Source organism: Oncorhynchus clarkii, chromosome 15 (genome assembly GCF_045791955.1).
Source record: "Oncorhynchus clarkii lewisi isolate Uvic-CL-2024 chromosome 15, UVic_Ocla_1.0, whole genome shotgun sequence".
Lineage (NCBI taxonomy): Eukaryota > Metazoa > Chordata > Actinopteri > Salmoniformes > Salmonidae > Oncorhynchus > Oncorhynchus clarkii.
The window spans coordinates 33,154,786-33,175,136 of record NC_092161.1 but is presented as its reverse complement, the minus strand read 5'-3'; the positions used below and the strand labels follow the sequence as shown (position 1 = coordinate 33,175,136).

The window sequence follows — 20,351 nt, the reverse complement described above, 5'->3', positions numbered from 1 at the left end:
AACAATTCTTGTTCCACCACACTTTCTCCCTCACCTCAAACTTTCTAAATGCCAGTTGTTTTTCAGTTACAGCTCATGAAGTACGCTTCATCACCTTCTCACCCCTGTCTCCGTGGTCAGGCTTCTCACCTACGTCTTTGTTATCGTTCAGGGGATGCGTTTCTGTAACTTGGAAACTGCCTTTCCAATCTCTGCTGTCTTTCAGAGCGAGCACTGATGCTGCAAATTGGTTGTCTCTTCAGTAGCATGCTGCATTCTGTTGTTATGTGAACGATTGGCTGAGCCTTGGGTACAGTCAGTATTGCTCCAAATGCGCATCACTCGTTCGCTTACAGCCCGTAGTGATCCAAAGCCCCCATTTGATCTACACAAATCACGTAGGTCACCTATTTTGGATTCAAAACAGCGAATTTCACCGAAAGGTGACTAGTTTGCAACCCTGCACAGTTGACAGTGCATGTCAGAGCAAGAACCAAGCCATGAGGTCGAAAGAATTGTCCGTAGAGCTCCGAGACAGGATTGTGTCAAGGCACAGATTTTGGGAAGGGTACCAAAACATTTCTGCAGCATTGAAGGTCTCCAAGAACACAATGGTTGAAGGTCCCCAAGAACACAGTGGCCTTCACCATTTTTAAATGGAAGAAGTCTGGAACCACCCAGACTCTTCCTAGAGTTGCCGCCCGGCCAAACTGAGCAATAGGGGGAGAAGGGCCTTGGTCAGGGAGGTGACCAAGAACCTGATGGTCACTGACAGAGCTCTGGAGTTCCTCTGTGGAGATGGGAGAACATTCCAGAAAGACAATAATCTCTGCAGCACTCCACCAATCAAGCCTTTATAGTAGAGTGGCCAGACGGAAGCCACTCCTCAGTAAAAGGCACAAAACAGCCCGCTTGGAGTTTGCCAAGAGGCATCTAAAGACTCTCAGACCATGAGAAACAAGATTTGCTAATCTGATGAAACCAAGATTGAACTTTTTGGACTGAAGGCCAAGCGTCACATGTGGAGGAAACCTGGCACCATCCCTACGGTGAAGCATGGTGGTGGCAGCATCATGCTGTGGGGATGTTTTTCAACGGCAGGGCCTGGGAGACTAGTCAGGATTGAGGCAAAGATGAACGGAGCAAAGTACAGAGAGATCCTTGATGAAAACCTGCTCCAGAGCGCTCAGGACCTCAGACTGGGGCAACGGTTCACCTTCCAACAGGACAACGACACAAAGCACACAGGCAAGACAACGCAGGAGTGGCTTTGAGTGGCCCAGCCAGAGCCCGGACTTGAACACGATCGAACATCTCTGATGAGACCTGAAAATAGCTCTGCAGCAACACTCCCCATCTAACCTGACAGAGCTTGAGAGGATCTGCAGAGAAGAATTGGAGAAACCCCCCAAATACAGGCGTGCCAAGCTTGTAGCGTCATACCCAAGAAGACTCAAGGTTGTAATCGCTACCGAAGGTGCTTCAACAAAGTACTGAGTAAAGGGTCTGAATAGTTATGTAAATGTGATATTTCAGATTTAAATGTTTTATACATTTAAAAAATGTTTAAAAAACTGTTTTTGCTTTGTCATTATGGGTTATTGTGTGTAGATTGATAAGGGAATTTGTTTTAATCAATTTTAGAATAAGGCTGTAACCTAACAAAAATTTCAAAAAGTCAAGGGGTCTGAATACTTTCCGAATGCACTGTCTAGCTACAGCATATTTTCAGATATTATAAGATTCTCTCTATAAGCACTCTCTACTGTAAATCGCTGTGTATAAAAATGTCTACCAAAACGTGATCACGTGACCGCTGTGAAATTGCTGAGTCTACCTTTAAAAGGAAAATAAAACGTGTCAAAGTGCTGACCTTGGCAGAATGTAACACCAGTTGCTGGACATGGAGGTCTGGATAACAGCATCTGGCTGGCTATGGAAGTTCCTCAGGACCATGGGAGGGATGTCAAAATCTGCCAACTAAAAGTCAACCATACAATCCTTAAAAAGTAAATGTTACGGAGTACAACTAGAGATAACTAATGAGAACAAATTATTATAATGACAACCTGATGAATGGTTAAGGTAGAAATACATGATGAAGGTGTGTGGTTTGTTAATGTCTGTCTGGCAGTGTGATGCATGGTACAAGATATTGTGTTGGAGGGAAACAATTGCCAGTGAACCTACTTCTGTTTTAGCAGTATTCTATGGAATATCAGGCAGTGAGACAATTGCTTTTTTTTACTGCAATATTTAACAGATGGCTGTGTGTGTGTGTGTGTGTGTTTGTGTGAGTATGTAGGGTTGTTTTGACTGGCTGCTGGGCTCACCCTGATTGGAGGGAGTCGGACAGTGTTTGCCTCCACACTGACACACAGCTGGCTTTCATTGGCACTCAGCTCGATCACTGGCAAAGGAAACATAGAACCTTGTCATTCTGCTGGATTAGAGGCCAGTAACACTTCATTTTAAAGTGGCCTAAATAACCCAAAATATAATTCAGTATAATTCCATCAAATACATATGATGAGGACTGTACAGTACAGGGGCGAATCCTAACATCTTTCTACTCAAGTAGATTTTTCCCTTAGTCATGCCATATCAATGTCAGGTGGAAGTTTATATGTACAGTACAGTCCTGTAGAGTCATCACCATATGTATTTCGACAGTAAAGCTATACTCCAGCAATTTGAATTGGATATCAAATCAAATTTAATATGTCACATGCGCCGAATAAAACAGGTGTAGCCCTTACTGTGAAATGCTTACCTTCAAGCCCTTAACCAACAATGCAGTTCAAGAAATAGAGTTATGAAAATATTTACTAAATAAACGAAAGTAAAAAAAATGTAATAAAAAGTAACACAATAAAATAACAATAACAAGGCTATATATAGGGGGAACCGGTACCGAGTCAATGTGCGGGGGTACAGGTTAGTCAAGGTAATTAGTACATGTAGGTAGCGGTAAAGTGAATATGCATAGATAATAAACAGCGAGCAGCAGCGTGCAAAAACAAAGGGGGGCGGGGTGTCAATGTAAATAGTCCGGGTGGCTAGTTACTTGACTGTTCAGCAGTCTTATGGCTTGGGGGTAGAAGCTGTCAGTATCTGGTGTGCCCACCATTTGCCTCATGCAGCGCGACACGTTGTCCCACTCATCTTCAATGGCTCTGCAAAGTTGCTGGATATTGCCGGTAACTGGATCAAGCTGTCGTACACGTCAATCCAGAGCATCCCAAACATGCTCAATGGGTGACATGTCTGGTGAGTATGCAGGCCATGGAAGAACTTTGTTTCAGAACATTCTCTAGCAATAGCTCTGGTTGACATTCCTGCAGTCAGCATGCTAATTACACGCACCCTCAAAACTTGAGACATCTGTGGCATTGTGTTGTGTGACTAAACTACACATTTTAGAGTGTGCTTTTATTGTCCCCAGCACAAGGTGCACCTGTGTAATGATAATGCTTTAATCAGCTTCTTGATATGCCATACCTGTCAGGTCGATGGATTATCTTGGCAAAGGAGGAATGCTCACTAACAGGGATGTAAACAAATCTGTGCACAGAATTTGAGAGAAATACGCTTTTTATGCGAATGGAAAATGTCTGGGATCTTTTATTTCAGCTCATGAAACTTGGGATCAACACTTAACATGTTGTGTTCATATTTTTGTTCAGTGTAATAAGTAGTCTAGCAGTATTTGGTCCCATATCGCGTGAACCCAATGACATCAAGATTGTGACTACAAACTTGTTGGGTGCATTTGCAGTTTGTTTTGGGTGTATTATTTCCAATAGCAACTGAATGGGGAATGGTATCTGGAGTAATTTTCTTTGTAAATGAGCAGAGATGTTTCTGAACACTTCTAAATTCATCCTGATGTTGCCATAATTCAGATAATCCATGAATGGATCATGAATAATGATGAATATAAAAGTTACAGAGGCTACAACAACAGATGCTAAGCACTCACCATGACGAAAAACTGAAAAGTTAGCATTTTTTCAGGGGTATCATCTTTGTGCCTCTGTAACTTTCTCACTCATCATCATTATCTCAATCATGATTTTTTTATTAACATGGCAGTATCCAATGAATATAAGAGCGTTTATAGCCATCTTCTATTTTCACAACTCTCAATTAAAAGGTGACATTCAGTGCTGTCGCCTCATATGAACTAATTTGATCTCAAATATAAAATGCTGGAGTACAGAGACACTTTTTTTTATATTTAGCTTCGCTGTCCAAATACATCGTGAGAACTATATTTGAATTAACTTTTTGAAATGACTAAGATTTGTAATTTACTGAGCAATTAATAATAACTCAGAGTTAAGCCTAATGCACTTGGCTAGAGCAACTAGAATTGTCATTATAGCCTTTCCACTATAGGAAACCTTCAACCCAGAGCCATATACAGTGCCTTGCGAAAGTATTCGGCCCCCTTGAACTTTGCGACCTTTTGCCACATTTCAGGCTTCAAACATAAAGATATAAAACTGTATTTTTTTGTGAAGAATCAACAACAAGTGGGACACAATCATGAAGTGGAACGACATTTATTGGATATTTCAATCTTTTTTAACAAATCAAAAACTGAAAAATTGGGCGTGCAAAATTATTCAGCCCCCTTAAGTTAATACTTTGTAGCGCCACCTTTTGCTGCGATTACAGCTGTAAGTCGCTTGGGGTATGTCTCTATCAGTTTTGCACATCGAGAGACTGACATTTTTTCCCATTCCTCCTTGCAAAACAGCTCGAGCTCAGTGAGGTTGGATGGAGAGCATTTGTGAACAGCAGTTTTCAGTTCTTTCCACAGATTCTCGATTGGATTCAGGTCTGGACTTTGACTTTGCCATTCTAACACCTGGATATGTTTATTTTTGAACCATTCCATTGTAGATTTTGCTTTATGTTTTGGATCATTGTCTTGTTGGAAGACAAATCTCCGTCCCAGTCTCAGGTCTTTTGCAGACTCCATCAGGTTTTCTTCCAGAATGGTCCTGTATTTGGCTCCATCCATCTTCCCATCAATTTTAACCATCTTCCCTGTCCCTGCTGAAGAAAAGCAGGCCCAAACCATGATGCTGCCACCACCATGTTTGACAGTGGGGATGGTGTGTTCAGGGTGATGAGCTGTGTTGCTTTTACGCCAAACATAACGTTTTGCATTATTGCCAAAAAGTTCAATTTTGGTTTCATCTGACCAGAGCACCTTCTTCCACATGTTTGGTGTGTCTCCCAGGTGGCTTGTGGCAAACTTTAAACAACACTTTTTATGGATATCTTTAAGAAATGGCTTTCTTCTTGCCACTCTTCCATAAAGGCCAGATTTGTGCAATATACGCCTGATTGTTGTCCTATGGACAGAGTCTCCCACCTCAGCTGTAGATCTCTGCAGTTCATCCAGAGTGATCATGGGCCTCTTGGCTGCATCTCTGATCAGTCTTCTCCTTGTATGAGCTGAAAGTTTAGAGGGACGGCCAGGTCTTGGTAGATTTGCAGTGGTCTGATACTCCTTCCATTTCAATATTATCGCTTGCACAGTGCTTCTTGGGATGTTTAAAGCTTAGGAAATCTTTTTGTATCCAAATCCGGCTTTAAACTTCTTCACAACAGTATCTCGGACCTGCCTGGTGTGTTCCTTGTTCTTCATGATGCTCTCTGCGCTTTTAACGGACCTCTGAGACTATCACAGTGCAGGTGCATTTATACGGAGACTTGATTACACACAGGTGGATTGTATTTATCATCATTAGTTATTTAGGTCAACATTGGATCATTCAGAGATCCTCACTGAACTTCTGGAGAGAGTTTGCTGCACTGAAAGTAAAGGGGCTGAATAATTTTGCACGCCCAATTTTTCAGTTTTTGATTTGTTAAAAAAGTTTGAAATATCCAATAAATGTTGTTCCACTTCATGATTGTGTCCCACTTGTTGTTGATTCTTCACAAAAAAAATACAGTTTTATATCTTTATGTTTGAAGCCTGAAATGTGGCAAAAGGTCGCAAAGTTCAAGGGGGCCGAATACTTTCGCAAGGCACTGTATAGTATGGTGACCTCTATATCTCTATTTATGGCTCTGCGTATACCACTGTGGTTCGAGAGCTAAAGGTTAAAGGCTTTGAGAAATAGCTTAAACAGCTCAAATAACTTCTAAACCAATGTTGTAAAGGATACTGAAAGTGTAACAGCTGAACATTCACACTCAAACACCTACCAATGGCGTTGAGCTTCCCCGAATCAGCCAAAAAATCCCTCCCTAGAAAGTGAACAAGATCAATAGACATGGTTAAGTAATCAAACCTAGAGTACTACATTGTTGCAGTACAATGTAGTTGGATTAGTACTAGTCATCTATTGATGAGTGTGTGCGTTTCTCTCTATGTGCGTGTATACGCGTGTGTGAGACTTGTGTGTGTGTGTGTCTCTCTGTCTGTGTGTGTGCGCGCCCATGCATATGTGGGTGTCTACGTGTGTGTCATTCTGGCAGCCATGAAAGACTAGATTTAAAATAATAAAGTTGGCAAGGAAGGTCGCGTTTAGCACGGAACAAACTCCCAAGTCGAAGGACAGTCTGGCCTTCCCCCGGTCTGTTATCATAAGACATGGACACGCTTTATGTAAAACATTAAGGTTTTGGAGGACCTCAGATACATTTTCTCTCTTCTTGGCCAGGCTCTTGAGATGGGAGTCATAAAATAATCATCTTCATTTATTTATAGATTATGGGGGCTGGAGGGTCTGCAAGAGAGGAAAGGGCAGTAATGATGCAGCATTAATGATAACATTACTGTAGTTGTCTAAGCAGCGCTGTTGTCATAGTCGTAATCTAAATAAGTGCCAGACAGGCTGTTCATGGATCCCATCCATTCAAATAGCGGAATATTTTGGAAGGCAACTAAAGGCAATCCAGGTTAAGTGCAAGTACATTTTCACTTTTTTCTCGTTTCAGTCAAGGGCAAGAAAACAGCGGCCTGTATGTAGGCCTTCATTGTAAATAAGCATTTGTTCTTAACTGACTTGCCTAGTTAAATAAAAGGTTAAATAAAAAAATGAAAATTGTACTAGTCATCTATTGATGAGTGAGAGTGTCTCTCTCTGTGTGTGTGTGTGTATGTGTGTGTGTGTAGCGCCCTTTGTGAACTCAGAATCAAATACACACTATCATATCAAATAGGCCCAAGGTGAAGGTAATGGAGGGTGGTGTAACATATTTGCAGAGTCACTGCGATTATAGACATGCCTTCTCAACAGGTCTGCGATTAAACAGTGACCTTTGCAACCGCCTGGCGAAATCACATTTCACAAAAGAGGGAAACAATTCAATGTTATCAGGCCCAGCTTATTAACTATCCCCTTTTCTTACTTTGTAAATGACAAACGCTTTAATTGGATGATGAGCCATAAAAAAGAGCAAGGGAAAATACCAGGGATTAGGGAGGGGCTTTCAAAAGGGGCTGCAGTTAGGGCCTGCGCTATGGTAAGGGTTAATGTTTTTAAAAAGTGAGACTAGGGTTATGGTTGTGAAAAAGGCTGGAGATATGGGAAGGACTGTGTTTGCACCACTGTCAGATTACTACAGCATGGCCGTTTCTGGGGTTTGTTACTGTGTAAATGTGAAATTCTGTCACCCATGAGCTGTTTAAGCTCTCCTCTCCTAGATAAAACAGACTGGTGATAGGCTAACTACTGCATATCATAATAACTAGCCCATAACAATATTACTAAGTTAAAACCATTATATTAATTCCATATTCCTTTATACAGTACTAGTACAAACCAGCAATAAGGAACTGTCCGACTTTGTTCCAGTTTGGAGCCAGCCTGCTGGTCAAGGAGTAGGACAGACAGGTCTGCAGAATACCAGGGAGAACCCTCTGAGGAGAGCCCATCTGCCCAAACACAACACAGAGAGACTACATGTAACTTAACTGACTAGACGGGACAGCATCCACCCGTCTATGATACAGCATTCTATATCAGTGATTCTCAACCAGGAGACCTAGTACTGAGCCCTGTGGGGCCTCTGTGAGTTTTCAAGGGGTCACAAGATAAGCAGGGAAAGACCTCTCAAGTAGTAAATAACAGAAGTAAGAACATAATATCTCACATTTATCTCACATTTATTTAAAATGTGGATGTGGATCATGAATGTAAAACTAGCATACATGTAAAAATGTATCTGAATTGGTTTCTAAACTTGGTTAAAATTGCAGAAGTAATGAGTGAAAGGGAATGACAAGTAGGCGAGCCCAAGCTTACCTGCAGACTGTGTCGTTGTACATAAGCTTGTACTATTCCTCTTTTAAAAAAGGGAATCTGTTGGGGGAAAAGTTTGAATTCAACAATATGAAACAAACAATTATTTGGTCAAATAAGGGATCATTGACTCTTCTGATAACACACTCGGTTAAAGGGATAGTTAAACAACTGCAACACAGTCAATGATTCACCAGAACTGTGTTTATTTATTTATTTTAATTTTACTAGGCAAGTCAGTTAAGAACAAATTTTCAATGACAGCCTAGGGGCTGTTCAGGGGCAGAGCAACAGATTTGTCAGCTCAGGGATTTGAACTTGCAACCTTCCGGTTACTAGTCCAACGCTCTAACCACCAGGCAGCCTGAAGTAGCACTAGTGAAAGCAAATGGAGTGCTGGAGCAGATGCACAATGTCGATTACATGTTTACATGCAGTTAATTAATAATGTGGATTTTCCAGTTAGGATTAGGGAGGGGCTTTCAAAACCATTGATTGTTTTTGTTTGAAATTAAGATTCAAATATGGAGAACCTGTTGTTTTTGTAAAGCAGCTCAAACCGTTATACGCAGCTTAAAATGATATTACATATTGGACAAATCTAATATTGTTTTTGTTTTTCTATTATTTTGGCTACAATCCAGAAGGGGTGAAAAAAATGACAGTGTTTGGAATGCAGACCAACTATTTTGGGTTGCATGCAACATGCCTCTGCACGATATGTTTAGGCACGCACACACATACGTTACACTCACTCACACATTTCTAATTTTCTCACACACTATTAACCTGTTTACATCATCCATTTAAACCAGAGAACATATTTCAGCGGATTAATGAATGAATGAATGAAAGAGTACCCTTTTATGTTGCATTATGCTACCCATTCCATGTAAGATTAGTAAACACTACTATTTAATTAGTTACAATGATAAATTAGAGAGAGAAGCCAATTCTGTAATCGTGCAATGTGAAACAGGGTAAATCCCTCCTCAAAATCCCAAGAAAATCCAGGGTCGTGTTCATTAGGGCATGCAAAGGAAACTGCTTTCAAACTTTTTGCAACTGAAATCGACAATGAGCGTTTGTTATAAATCCACAAAGTCCTTTCCCATTTCAGTCCATTGTCTTCCATTTGGTGCCTAAACCACCCTCTAAGGAAAACAAACAATTTCCTATGACTGGAGAGTCGTGACAAAGCCTCCCTTGCGTGCACACCTGGTTGGTGTCATGTTACATGGCATGTGAAGGTGGTGTTTTACTCACTGTGCACTTACATAACCTCCAACAATTGGTAAACAAGCCAGATCAAAGGCTCCAATGACCTGCTTTAGTGCAGTCATTGGTAACCATACTAATGAAAGTGTATGAGACAAAGTATACAGGGGAACTAATGACAATACTGAGTAAAATACATTTCACAGAATTCATAAATGCATGATTTCCAACTGATTGGTTCAAAAAGTGTATCATCATCTTCATCATATATGCAGGAGAAAATGTATTGTGTTGGCTGGTTGCCACAAGTACATTTAGCCAAACATGAACCAGAAGTAAATTCTTGTGTAACTTGGTCAGCTGCCTGAATCATTTCTGTGTTCAAATGTGTTAGAAATTGAGTGTTCCGGCAAAAATGAAGTCTTCACCCTCACAAATGCAAACTCACAGCCAAATCACCCCTCCCCCCCTTTCCGATCTGTGTGGGCACACGAACAAAGCACTCGTGGGCAAGCGGTTTAAGCACCGCCTTCGCCCAATCCTGATATGTCCAAATTTTTGTCTGTTTCGTGGACTATTAAATACAGACTTGAGTGCACACTTACCGCCATCACCATTGTGATCTCCGAGAAGCACCCCAAAACCGGAGAGGCAATGATGTCTGCATACAATAACAACAGCTCCCTGAAAGTGAATATAGGAAAGTTAATTAAAATGGTCTGCTTATTAACCTGAGAACAGCAACAATGCACTTTAATACAATATAAAAAGTTGATTTTAAACTAGAGAATAACTGTGCAATCTTTCTGTGCATCCTTTCTGCATCTCAAAAGTTATTATATTTCATTCAAAAAACAACCTGAGTTTCTTACAGAAAGATAAATACATTACCATTGGGTTAAGAAGAGATTGGGCATTTTGAGGTTTGCATTCCTTTAATTCATTAATCAAAAAATAAGAACCTGTATATATTCAAGCAACCTCCAAGCAAACTCTGAGCAGCTGTCTCACCTGCATGTTTTCACCTGCTTGTTTCTCACTTCTCCATCATCAGACTGCAAGGACAGGGTGACACAGCACAGCTTCCTCAGGTCAGGGAGAATTAGAAAGAACAGGGACTGCTCTCCACCTTCAGTTCCACTCATCCTGCTGAAAGACAGAAATCTAATTGAAAGGGTCTTAGCCTGTGTCAAGCAATGAACAATTGCTCTGTTGGCACAGTGTCATACAGTGGCTTGCGAAAGTATTCACCCCCTTGACATTTTTCTTATTTTGTTGCCTTACAACCTGGAATTAAAATAGATTTTTGGGGGTTTGTATCTTTTGATTTACACAACATGCCTACCACTTTGAAGATGCAAAACATTTTTTATTGTGAAACAAACAAGAAATAAGACAAAAAAAATGAAAACAAGAGCGTGCATAACTATTCACCTCCCCAAAGTCAATACTTTGTAGAGCCACCTTTAGCAGCAATTATAGCTGCATGTCTCTTGGGATGTGTCTCTATAAGCTTGGCACATCTAGCCACTGGGATTTTTGCCCATTTTTCAAGGCAAAACTGTTCCAACTCCTTCAAGTTGGATGGGTTCCTGATGGTGTACAGCAATTTTTAAGTCATACCACAGATTCTGAATTGGATTGAGGTTTGGGCTTTGACTAGGCCATTCCAAGACATTTAAATGTTTCCCCTTAAAACCTCTTTGGGATAGGCGGGACGCAAATGTCCCAACTGGCCAATTGCCAGGGAAAATGCAGAGCGCCAGATTCAAATAAAATACTATAAAATTCAAACTTTCATTAAATCACACATGTAAGATACTCAATTAAAGCTACACTCGTTGTGAATCCAGCCAACATGTCAGATTTTAAAAATGCTTTTCGGCGAAAGCATAAGAAGCTATTATCTGATGATAGCACCAGCAGTAAACAAAGGGGTTAGCATATTTCAACCCTGCAGGCGCTACACAAAACGCTGAAATAAAATATAAAACATGCATTACCTTTGACAAGCTTCTTTTGTTGGCACTTCAATATGTCCCATAAACATCACAATTGGTCCTTTTGTTCGATTAATTCTGTCCATATATATCCAAAATGTCAATTTATAAAGCGCGTTTGATCCAGAAAAAAAACAGCTTACAAAAAACACACCGTCACTACAAAATATTTCAAAAGTTTCCTATAAACTTTGCCAAAATACTTCAAACTACTTTTGTAATACAACTTTAGGTATTTTTAAACGTTAATAATCAATCAAATTGTAGACGGGGCAATCTGTGTTCAATACAGGAATGAAAACAAACCAGCGCTACTTTTCACGTCTTGCGCAACTCACAAAAGTGTTACTCAGTTCCTAGTTGGCCTACTTCTTCATTGCACAAAGGAAAAACCTCAACCAAATTCCAAAGACTGGTGACATCCAGTGGAAGCTGGATGTGGAAGCTGGATGAAGCTGAAAACAGGTTCCTAAGAAATATCCCTAGGCAATGACAACTCAGGGAACAGAGAGAGGGGAAAAAAATAATCTGAACAGTTAGTCCAGGTTTTGCCTGCTACATAAGTTCTGTTATACTCACAGACATGATTCAAACAGTTTTAGAAACTTCAGAGTGTTTTCTATCCAAATCTATGAATAATATGCATATCTTATATTCTTGGCATGAGTAGCAGGAAGTTGAAATTGGGCACGCTATTTATCCAAAAGTGAAATTCTGCCCCCTAGCCCCAAGAGGATTTATTTTAAACCACTTGAGTGTTGCTTTAGCACTATGCTTAGGGTCATTGCCCTGCTGAAAGGAGAACCTCCGTCCCCGTCTCAAATCTCTGGAAGACTGAAACAGGTTTCAGGTTTCCCGCTACCAAGACCTGGCCGTCCCTCTAAACTTTCAGCTCATACAAGGAGAAGACTGATCAGAGATGCAGCCAAGAGGCCCATGACCACTCTGGATGAACTGCAGAGATCTACAGCTGAGGTGGGAGACTCTGTCCATAGGACAACAATCAGTCGTATATTGCACAAATCTGGCCTTTATGGAAGAGTGGCAAGAAGAAAGCCATTTCTTAAAGATATCCATAAAAAGTGTCGTTTAAAGTTTGCCACAAGCCACCTGGGAGACACACCAAACATGTGGAAGAAGGTGCTCTGGTCAGATGAAACCAAAATTGAACTTTTTGGCAACAATGCAAAACGTTATGTTTGGCGTAAAAGCAACACAGCTGAACACACCATCCCCACTGTCAAACATGGTGGTGGCAGCATCATGGTTTGGGCCTGCTTTTCTTCAGCAGGGACAGGGAAGATGGTTAAAATTGATGGGAAGATGGATGGAGCCAAATACAGGACCATTCTGGAAGAAAACCTGATGGAGTCTGCAAAAGACCTGAGACTGGGACGGAGATTTGTCTTCCAACAAGACAATGATCCAAAACATAAAGCAAAATCTACAATGGAATGGTTCAAAAATAAACATATCCAGGTGTTAGAATGGCCAAGTCAAAGTCCAGACCTGAATCCAATCGAGAATCTGTGGAAAGAACTGAAAACTGCTGTTCACAAATGCTCTCCATCCAACCTCACTGAGCTCGAGCTGTTTTGCAAGGAGGAATGGGAAAAAATGTCAGTCTCTCGATGTGCAAAACTGATAGAGACATACCCCAAGCGACTTACAGCTGTAATCGCAGCAAAAGGTGGCGCTACAAAGTATTAACTTAAGGGGGCTGTATAATTTTGCACGCCCAATTTTTCAGTTTTTGATTTGTTAAAAAAGATTGAAATATCCAATAAATGTCGTTCCACTTGTGTCCCACTTGTTGTTGATTCTTTTGAAGCCTGAAATGTGGCAAAAGGTCGCAAAGTTCAAGGGGGCCGAATACTTTCGCAAGGCACTGTATATATATTTTTTAAATTAACCTACCTATGAACAACCAAAACATAAACATGGAGTTGAAGCTAGCTAGGTCCTTTTTTGTTGTTGTTGTTATGAATCATAAGGTGTTAAAGCAAATTGTAGAGCAGGTGTACTCAAACCTTTTTGGGTCGGGGACCCCTTTTGAGATCGCAAATTCATCAGGGACCCCCTCACAATCGGAACACAACTCGAGTGAGAAAAAATAGCATACAAGGAGTTTTACTCTGACATCGACAGTGCATGGCCGGACAAACCAAGTCTCAGGCCCTGGGAAGGAACACTTTAAAGGCCTGGCATGGGAGAGAACATTTTGCACATTTCAAGCTATTGTGATTTCCTGCAATTCTACACATTTTGTTGTTGCAGCTTTAAAGGACGCCACCAGAGGGCAATGCCAGCCCTATTTCAACGTAATTCCTGTTCTAGACTAGAAATGTAGAGTAGTCTTCATTATCGCCAGGGGGCAACTAATTTTGCAGCGCATAGTAAAAATACATGAACACATAACAATAAATATACACAAAAACAATATATACAGCAATATATACACAACTACCAGAAATACTAGCTTATTGGGCAAGCTGTTAGCAGCTGGCATGAAGGAGAGTTTAACCCTATTAGTTTACTTGCTCGTTTAGGTTCCACCTCTGAAGAATGACTTATACACGATACTTATAAAAAATATTCACAAATTGGGGGTGGGAAGGAACGCAGAGGTGATTTCCAATTGAAGTGGAGAAACATCAACAAATAAGGCACTGATAGCTGTCAGTGTAGCTAACTATGTTAACCTTATCTAGCTAACCTTATCTAGTTGCATTATTTCCAAAGTTTTGGCATTTTCTATAAATTGTGGCCGCAAATCCGCCATAGAAATAGTAATAAGATGAAGCTCTGGTAATATGGTTAACTATTGAAAGGTTTAGAGACATGCGTTCTTCTACATTGGAATGGACAAGGTGCCACCTTTGGAACAGTAGGTAGGCTGCTGGCAGGCTTCGGGTGTGGTACAGCAAAACCAAATCTTCCCCTGCTCATGGTTCTCACAAGGGATGTGAAATGATAGGTTACAATGACTTTGCTCATGATGCACTTCACAAATGACACCTAACAACACCCTGAGCGAATCGGACTCGAAGCACTAATACAAATGTAACAACAGCACACCAAAATAAGTAAAGAGGTTCCTTGAATTTTATTTTGCGGGGCCTTTTCATTATAGGACCGACACTTGTGGTTTCTAGATGCACCAACCAAAACAGTGGAGCATGTAGTGAAGCAAAACTTTAGTGGTCAAAATCATTCATCTTGGGGTGACGGGGGAGAGAGAACTCAATCATATCACACAATTATACAAAAACAAATGTAAAATTAAATACAGACTATCTCAAAAATAAGTGAAAATGTACAGATTATCCAATGGATTTGAATCATTTCTGGTAAAAAAAAAAAGTGTAGCTGCAAAAACAAGTTTGCTCCCCCTATTTTAATTTGCTCCATGGCTCAGGCGGCCAAGTGGAAGAAAGGCTGTTTGGCTCAGCTCAGTAGCGAAGATGAAGAACTTTGCAGCTGTTTCTGATTAATAAACAATACCACGCTGGTGGGTGGTAACGAAACGTTGTCTGAAAAGTATTTGAAAGTCATCTGATAAGGAAACACGTATTTCCACAAATCTCCCACTTCGGATTTCCCACTTCAAGCCAAATATATCATACTTTGACTAAAACAATGACTTGTTTACTTAAATCGGTGTGCAACATCATGAGTAAGCTCTGGGCATCGTCTTTCAGTTGAAAAAAAGTCAATTTTCCGCTGGTACTTTCAAGCTAATATCCTGCAATTCTACAAATTTGCCATGAGGCAGAGAGAAAACTTTGCAGTTTTAAATCTTAAATTGCAGCGCATTTATGTTAAAGAAAAACACAATTTTGGGGGAATACAAGTATTGAGTTGAAAAATAGATAACTGGTCAAGTACTGTTGATACCAATATCCCTGTGAGCCTCGCACATAAATTGTAGATTAATAATATTACATTATATTGTATTGAATTACACCCTCTAAACTTATTTTGCTGATCCATTGGCCAAAATGTGTTTAATCTGTCCTTAGTAATATTGATTCAAAAGACGACGCTGACAGAGAAGAGCGACATCTTACGAGTTCCAACCCAACTTTTCTATTTAGTGTTTACCTTAACTTTTTGTATAGAAAGGTCATACTTTTATCACATATGACCGCCAAGCACTTCTGGACATGAGATTGTCAGTTACTAACCTCGATTTTGACATCAACTCTGACTGAGCTGTTTCCCTGTTCATACCGGACCCTATCTATTCCTTTGTTCCATGGGCTACCAAAGCGCCGCAAGCATAGATGCAGTAGAAAAGCTGGAGTCCTGGTGAAAATCTAACGGCGCTCTCCTCCGTTCTATTGGAAAATGTCCAGTCACTCGAGAATAAGCTGGATGAACTTCGTTCGAGTCTCCTATCAGAGAGACTTGAAAAGCTGCAATATTATACCAGCTCTCACAGTCTCACGTCAGAATTAGACATTCATCCATGCTTCTCAAACATAAAATGTTGAAGTTCTTCCAAACGTCAAATCTCAAAGTGTTTGAGGTTAAGTTTAGCGTTAAGTTCAGGCATTAACTCTAAATTCTTAAGGCTAGGCATGAACTCCGAATGGTTAAGGTAAGGGTTATAAGGTTTGGGATTGGCTTAAAACACAAAAAAACTTTCCCCAACACCATAAACCTACTTGAAGGTAACTAGTGGCCGGTTTACACGTCATCTCCTGACGTCCTCAGACATGGATGGACATCGAATACTGACTTGTATCACGATTGACCTGGCTGGCAATATTATGTCTTACAGGGATGTGGCAGGATGATGACACGTAGTACTTAGTGGATTCTTCATGCAGCAGCATGATCGGACGGTGGCTTCAGGCAACTCTAAATGCATAGACGATGTCGTCCCCACGGTGACTATATGAACATATAAGAAACGAGGCACAGACATGGACGCATACAAGAATGCATGCTACAACCTCCGACGAGACATCAAACATGCAAAAGGACAATATAGGAGGAAGGTGTAATCTAATTACACCGGCTCCGACCCTCATCATATGTGGCAGGGCTTGCAGACGATAACAGATTACAAAGGGAAACCCAGACGTGAGTTGCCCAGTGATGCAGAACTCCCATACAAGCTAAAAGCCTTTTAAGCTCGCTTTGAGGAATACAACACTGTGTCTTGCATGAAAGCCCCTGTTTTTCTGGATGATCTCGAGCACCGTGGCTGATACGAGCAACATTTTTAAACAGGTTAACAATCACAAGAAATAACAGGGCGCGTTCTCAAAGCATGCAGACTAGCTGGCAAGTGTCTTCACTGATCTCTCATTGCCCCAGTCTGTAATCCCAACATGTTTCAAGCTGACCACCATTGTCCCTGTTCCCAAGAACTCCAAATTTAACCTGCCTAAATGACTATCGCCCTGTGGCACTCACATCTGTAATTATGAAATGCTTTGAAAGGCTGCACATGACACACATCAACACCATCATCCCAGACACCCTAGACCCACTCCAATTCGCAATACCGCCCCAACAGATCCACAATCTCAATTGCACTTCACACTGCCCTGTCTCACCTGGACAAGAGGGGAAATAACTATGTGAGAACGGTGTTGATAGACTACAGCACAATGTTCAACACCATAGTCCCTACCAAGATCACCACCAAGCTAGGGACCCTGGGACTGAACTAGAGGTCGACCGATTAATCGGAATGGCCGATTAATTAGGGCCGATTTCAAGTTTTCATAACAATCAGAAATCGGTATTTTTGGGGCGCCGATTTTGCTGTTTTTTTCTCTCCATTTTTATATACCTTTATTTAACTAGGCTAGTCAGTTAAGAACACATTCTTATTTTCAATGACGGCCTAGGAACGGTGGGTTAACTGCCTTGTTCAGGGGCAGAACGACAGATTTTCACCTTGTCAGCTCGGGGGATCCAATCTTGCAACACTAACAGTTAACTAGTCCAACGCTATAACCACCTGCCTCTCGATGCACTCCACGAGGAGACTGCCTATTACGCGAATGCAGTAAGCCAAGTTAAGTTGCTAGCTAGTATTAAATGTATCTTATAAAAAACAACCAATCAATCATAATCACTAGTTCATGGTTGATGATATTACTAGTTTATCTAGCATGTCCTGTGTTGCATATAATCGATGCAACGCTGGGGGATGATTTAACAAAAGCGCATTTGCGAAGAAAGCACAATTGTTGGATGACTGTACCTTTGTTGGAATTGTTGGATGACTGTTCCATATTGAAATGGAAGGAGTATCAGACCACTGCAAATCTACCAAGACCTGGCCGTCCCTCTAAACTTTCAGCTCATACAAGGAGAAGACTGATCAGAGATGCAGCCAAGAGGCCCATGACCACTCTGGATGAACTGCAGAGATCTACAGCTGAGGTGGGAGACTCTGTCCATAGGACAACAATCAGTCGTATATTGCACAAATCTGGCCTTTATGGAAGAGTGGCAAGAAGAAAGCCATTTCTTAAAGATATCCATAAAAAGTGTTGTTTAAAGTTTGCCACAAGCCACCTGGGAGACACACCAATCATGTGGAAGAAGGTGCTCTGGTCAGATGAAACCAAAATTGAACTTTTTGGCAACAATGCAAGACGTTATGTTTGGCGTAAAAGCAACACAGCTCATCACCCTGAACACACCATCCCCACTGTCAAACATGGTGGTGGCAGCATCATGGTTTGGGCCTGCTTTTCTTCAGCAGGGACAGGGAAGATGGTTAAAATTGATGGGAAGATGGATGGCGCCAAATACAGGACCATTCTGGAAGAAAACCTGATGGAGTCTGCAAAAGACCTGAGACTGGGACGGAGATTTGTCTTCCAACAAGACAATGATCCAAAACATAAAGCAAAATCTACAATGGAATGGTTCAAAAATAAACATATCCAGGTGTTAGAATGGCCAAGTCAAAGTCCAGACCTGAATCCAATCGAGAATCTGTGGAAAGAACTGAAAACTGCTGTTCACAAATGCTCTCCATCCAACCTCACTGAGCTCGAGCTGTTTTGCAAGGGGGAATGGGAAAAAAATTCAGTCTCTCGATGTGCAAAACTGATAGAGACATACCCCAAGCGACTTACAGCTGTAATCGCAGCAAAAGGTGGCGCTACAAAGTATTCACTTAAGGGGGCTGAATAATTTTGCACGCCCAATTTTTCAGTTTTTGATTTGTTAAAAAAGTTTGAATATCCAATAAATGTCGTTCCACTTCATGATTGTGTCCCACTTGTTGTTGATTCTTCACAAAAAAATACAGTTTTATATCTTTATGTTTGAAGCCTGAAATGTGGCAAAAGGTCGCAAAGTTCAAGGGGGCCGAATACTTTGCAAAAGCACTGTACTTATTGACTCAAGACATTTAACATTTTCATTTTGAATTAATTTGTTTTAAAAAATAATGAAAAACTGTATTCCACTTTGACATTATGAGGTATTGTGTGTAGCCCAGCGCCAAAACCAATGTAATGTAATCGATTTTAAATTCAGGCTGTAACACAACAAAATGTGAAAAAAAAGTAAAGGTGTGTAAATAACTTACTTTCTGAAGGCACAGTATTTACCTAAACTACCTCGTACCTCACATTGATCTGGTACTGGTACTCCCTGTATAATATATAGCTCCATTATTGTGTAATTAATTCCATTCCTGTTGTGTTACTATTTTCTTTTACTCTGCATCCTTGGGAAAGGTTCAAAGCAAGGATTTCACAGTAAAGTCTACACCAGCTGTATTCGGTGCACGTGACAAAAAAAAAGTATTTTCATTTCATTAAAATAATTCCATGTAAATATAGCTCGCTATGTGTAACGTTATACTTTGAGATCTGGGCATGGACCCACTGCACTGCAGTACCTACACAGACCACTTTGAGAAGTCCTGTTGTGGAGAACACAATCATGAGCTTTGGAAACCTTTCACCATCATTGTAGAGTTGAACAATGCAACTTAGCTAGGTATCTCCCAACAATGATAACTCACCTGCAGAACAGTTGTGTCACAGATACGTTATTGGGTGGAACTGGATTCTGTAGCTAGCTAGCTACCGTTAGCTAGCCACCTTTATTTAGTAACCTTGTCCTCTTCTTTGACTAGCTAGCTAAATAACTGACCTGGGTAGGCTACACAAGTCTATAAGCAAGAACACTATCTGGCTTGACTGGCTAACAATATTTTACTATTGTATGACCGCTAACTAGCTAAGCTACCAACGAAAATATCAGAAAGCATCAGAAATTCGAAATAGCCAACTCTTCGTGGCACAGTCATGTTGCTAATTCTGGCGGGAAAACCATCGCGTGCAACCCGAACCATGCTCTGTCTGCATCATGTTATCATCAGTCATCACAAAAGAGTACTCTGCTGCACAATGTTTCATCAAGTGTGTGGTTGCAATGTTTAAAGTCAAAATTGTTATCAGTGCATAGTTCCCTAGGTAATCTAGCCGATGTATAATCAATAGCATTCACTGTAGCCCATACATAACGCATATACGTTTTTCTTTTTGTTGTTTCTGTATTTATTGATTTATTAGACTAAGCGAAAGAGTCGCCTAAACAGCATTTCGTTTAACAGGCTTGCACACAGTAGGAAAGGACAATGCCTTTTTGCACTTCACATTGTTATTTTGTTGCATTTTTTTTGTTGCAACATTCCTGTTTTGAAGCAATTTACATACACAACGCACAGGTAGAAATGAATGACCATGTTATTGCGTGAGAGATAGGTTTATCCGGATGAACTTTTGTCAACCTTAGCCGAGTCACCCTGCGTGCTATTTTGTCAGGGACAGACTGACATGGAGTACACCAATAAGAGCGCCTCAGAATGAAAAGGAAATATTAAAATAAC

General features: G+C 40.7%; 1 protein-coding gene across 1 annotated transcript in view; it reads right to left on the bottom strand.

Annotated features, from left to right (window-relative positions):
* c15h18orf63 (chromosome 15 C18orf63 homolog) overlaps nt 1–20,351 on the bottom strand; it is a 126,990-nt gene that overhangs the window by 15,614 nt on the left and 91,025 nt on the right. The window contains exons 2-8 of the mRNA XM_071104488.1: nt 10,482–10,623; nt 10,076–10,154; nt 8,256–8,312; nt 7,774–7,885; nt 6,211–6,252; nt 2,313–2,389; nt 1,853–1,959 (exon numbers count right to left, since the gene is read on the bottom strand). Coding sequence (XP_070960589.1) covers nt 1,853–1,959; nt 2,313–2,389; nt 6,211–6,252; nt 7,774–7,885; nt 8,256–8,312; nt 10,076–10,154; nt 10,482–10,623 — 616 coding nt within the window. The remainder of the gene's footprint in view (nt 1–1,852; nt 1,960–2,312; nt 2,390–6,210; nt 6,253–7,773; nt 7,886–8,255; nt 8,313–10,075; nt 10,155–10,481; nt 10,624–20,351) is intronic.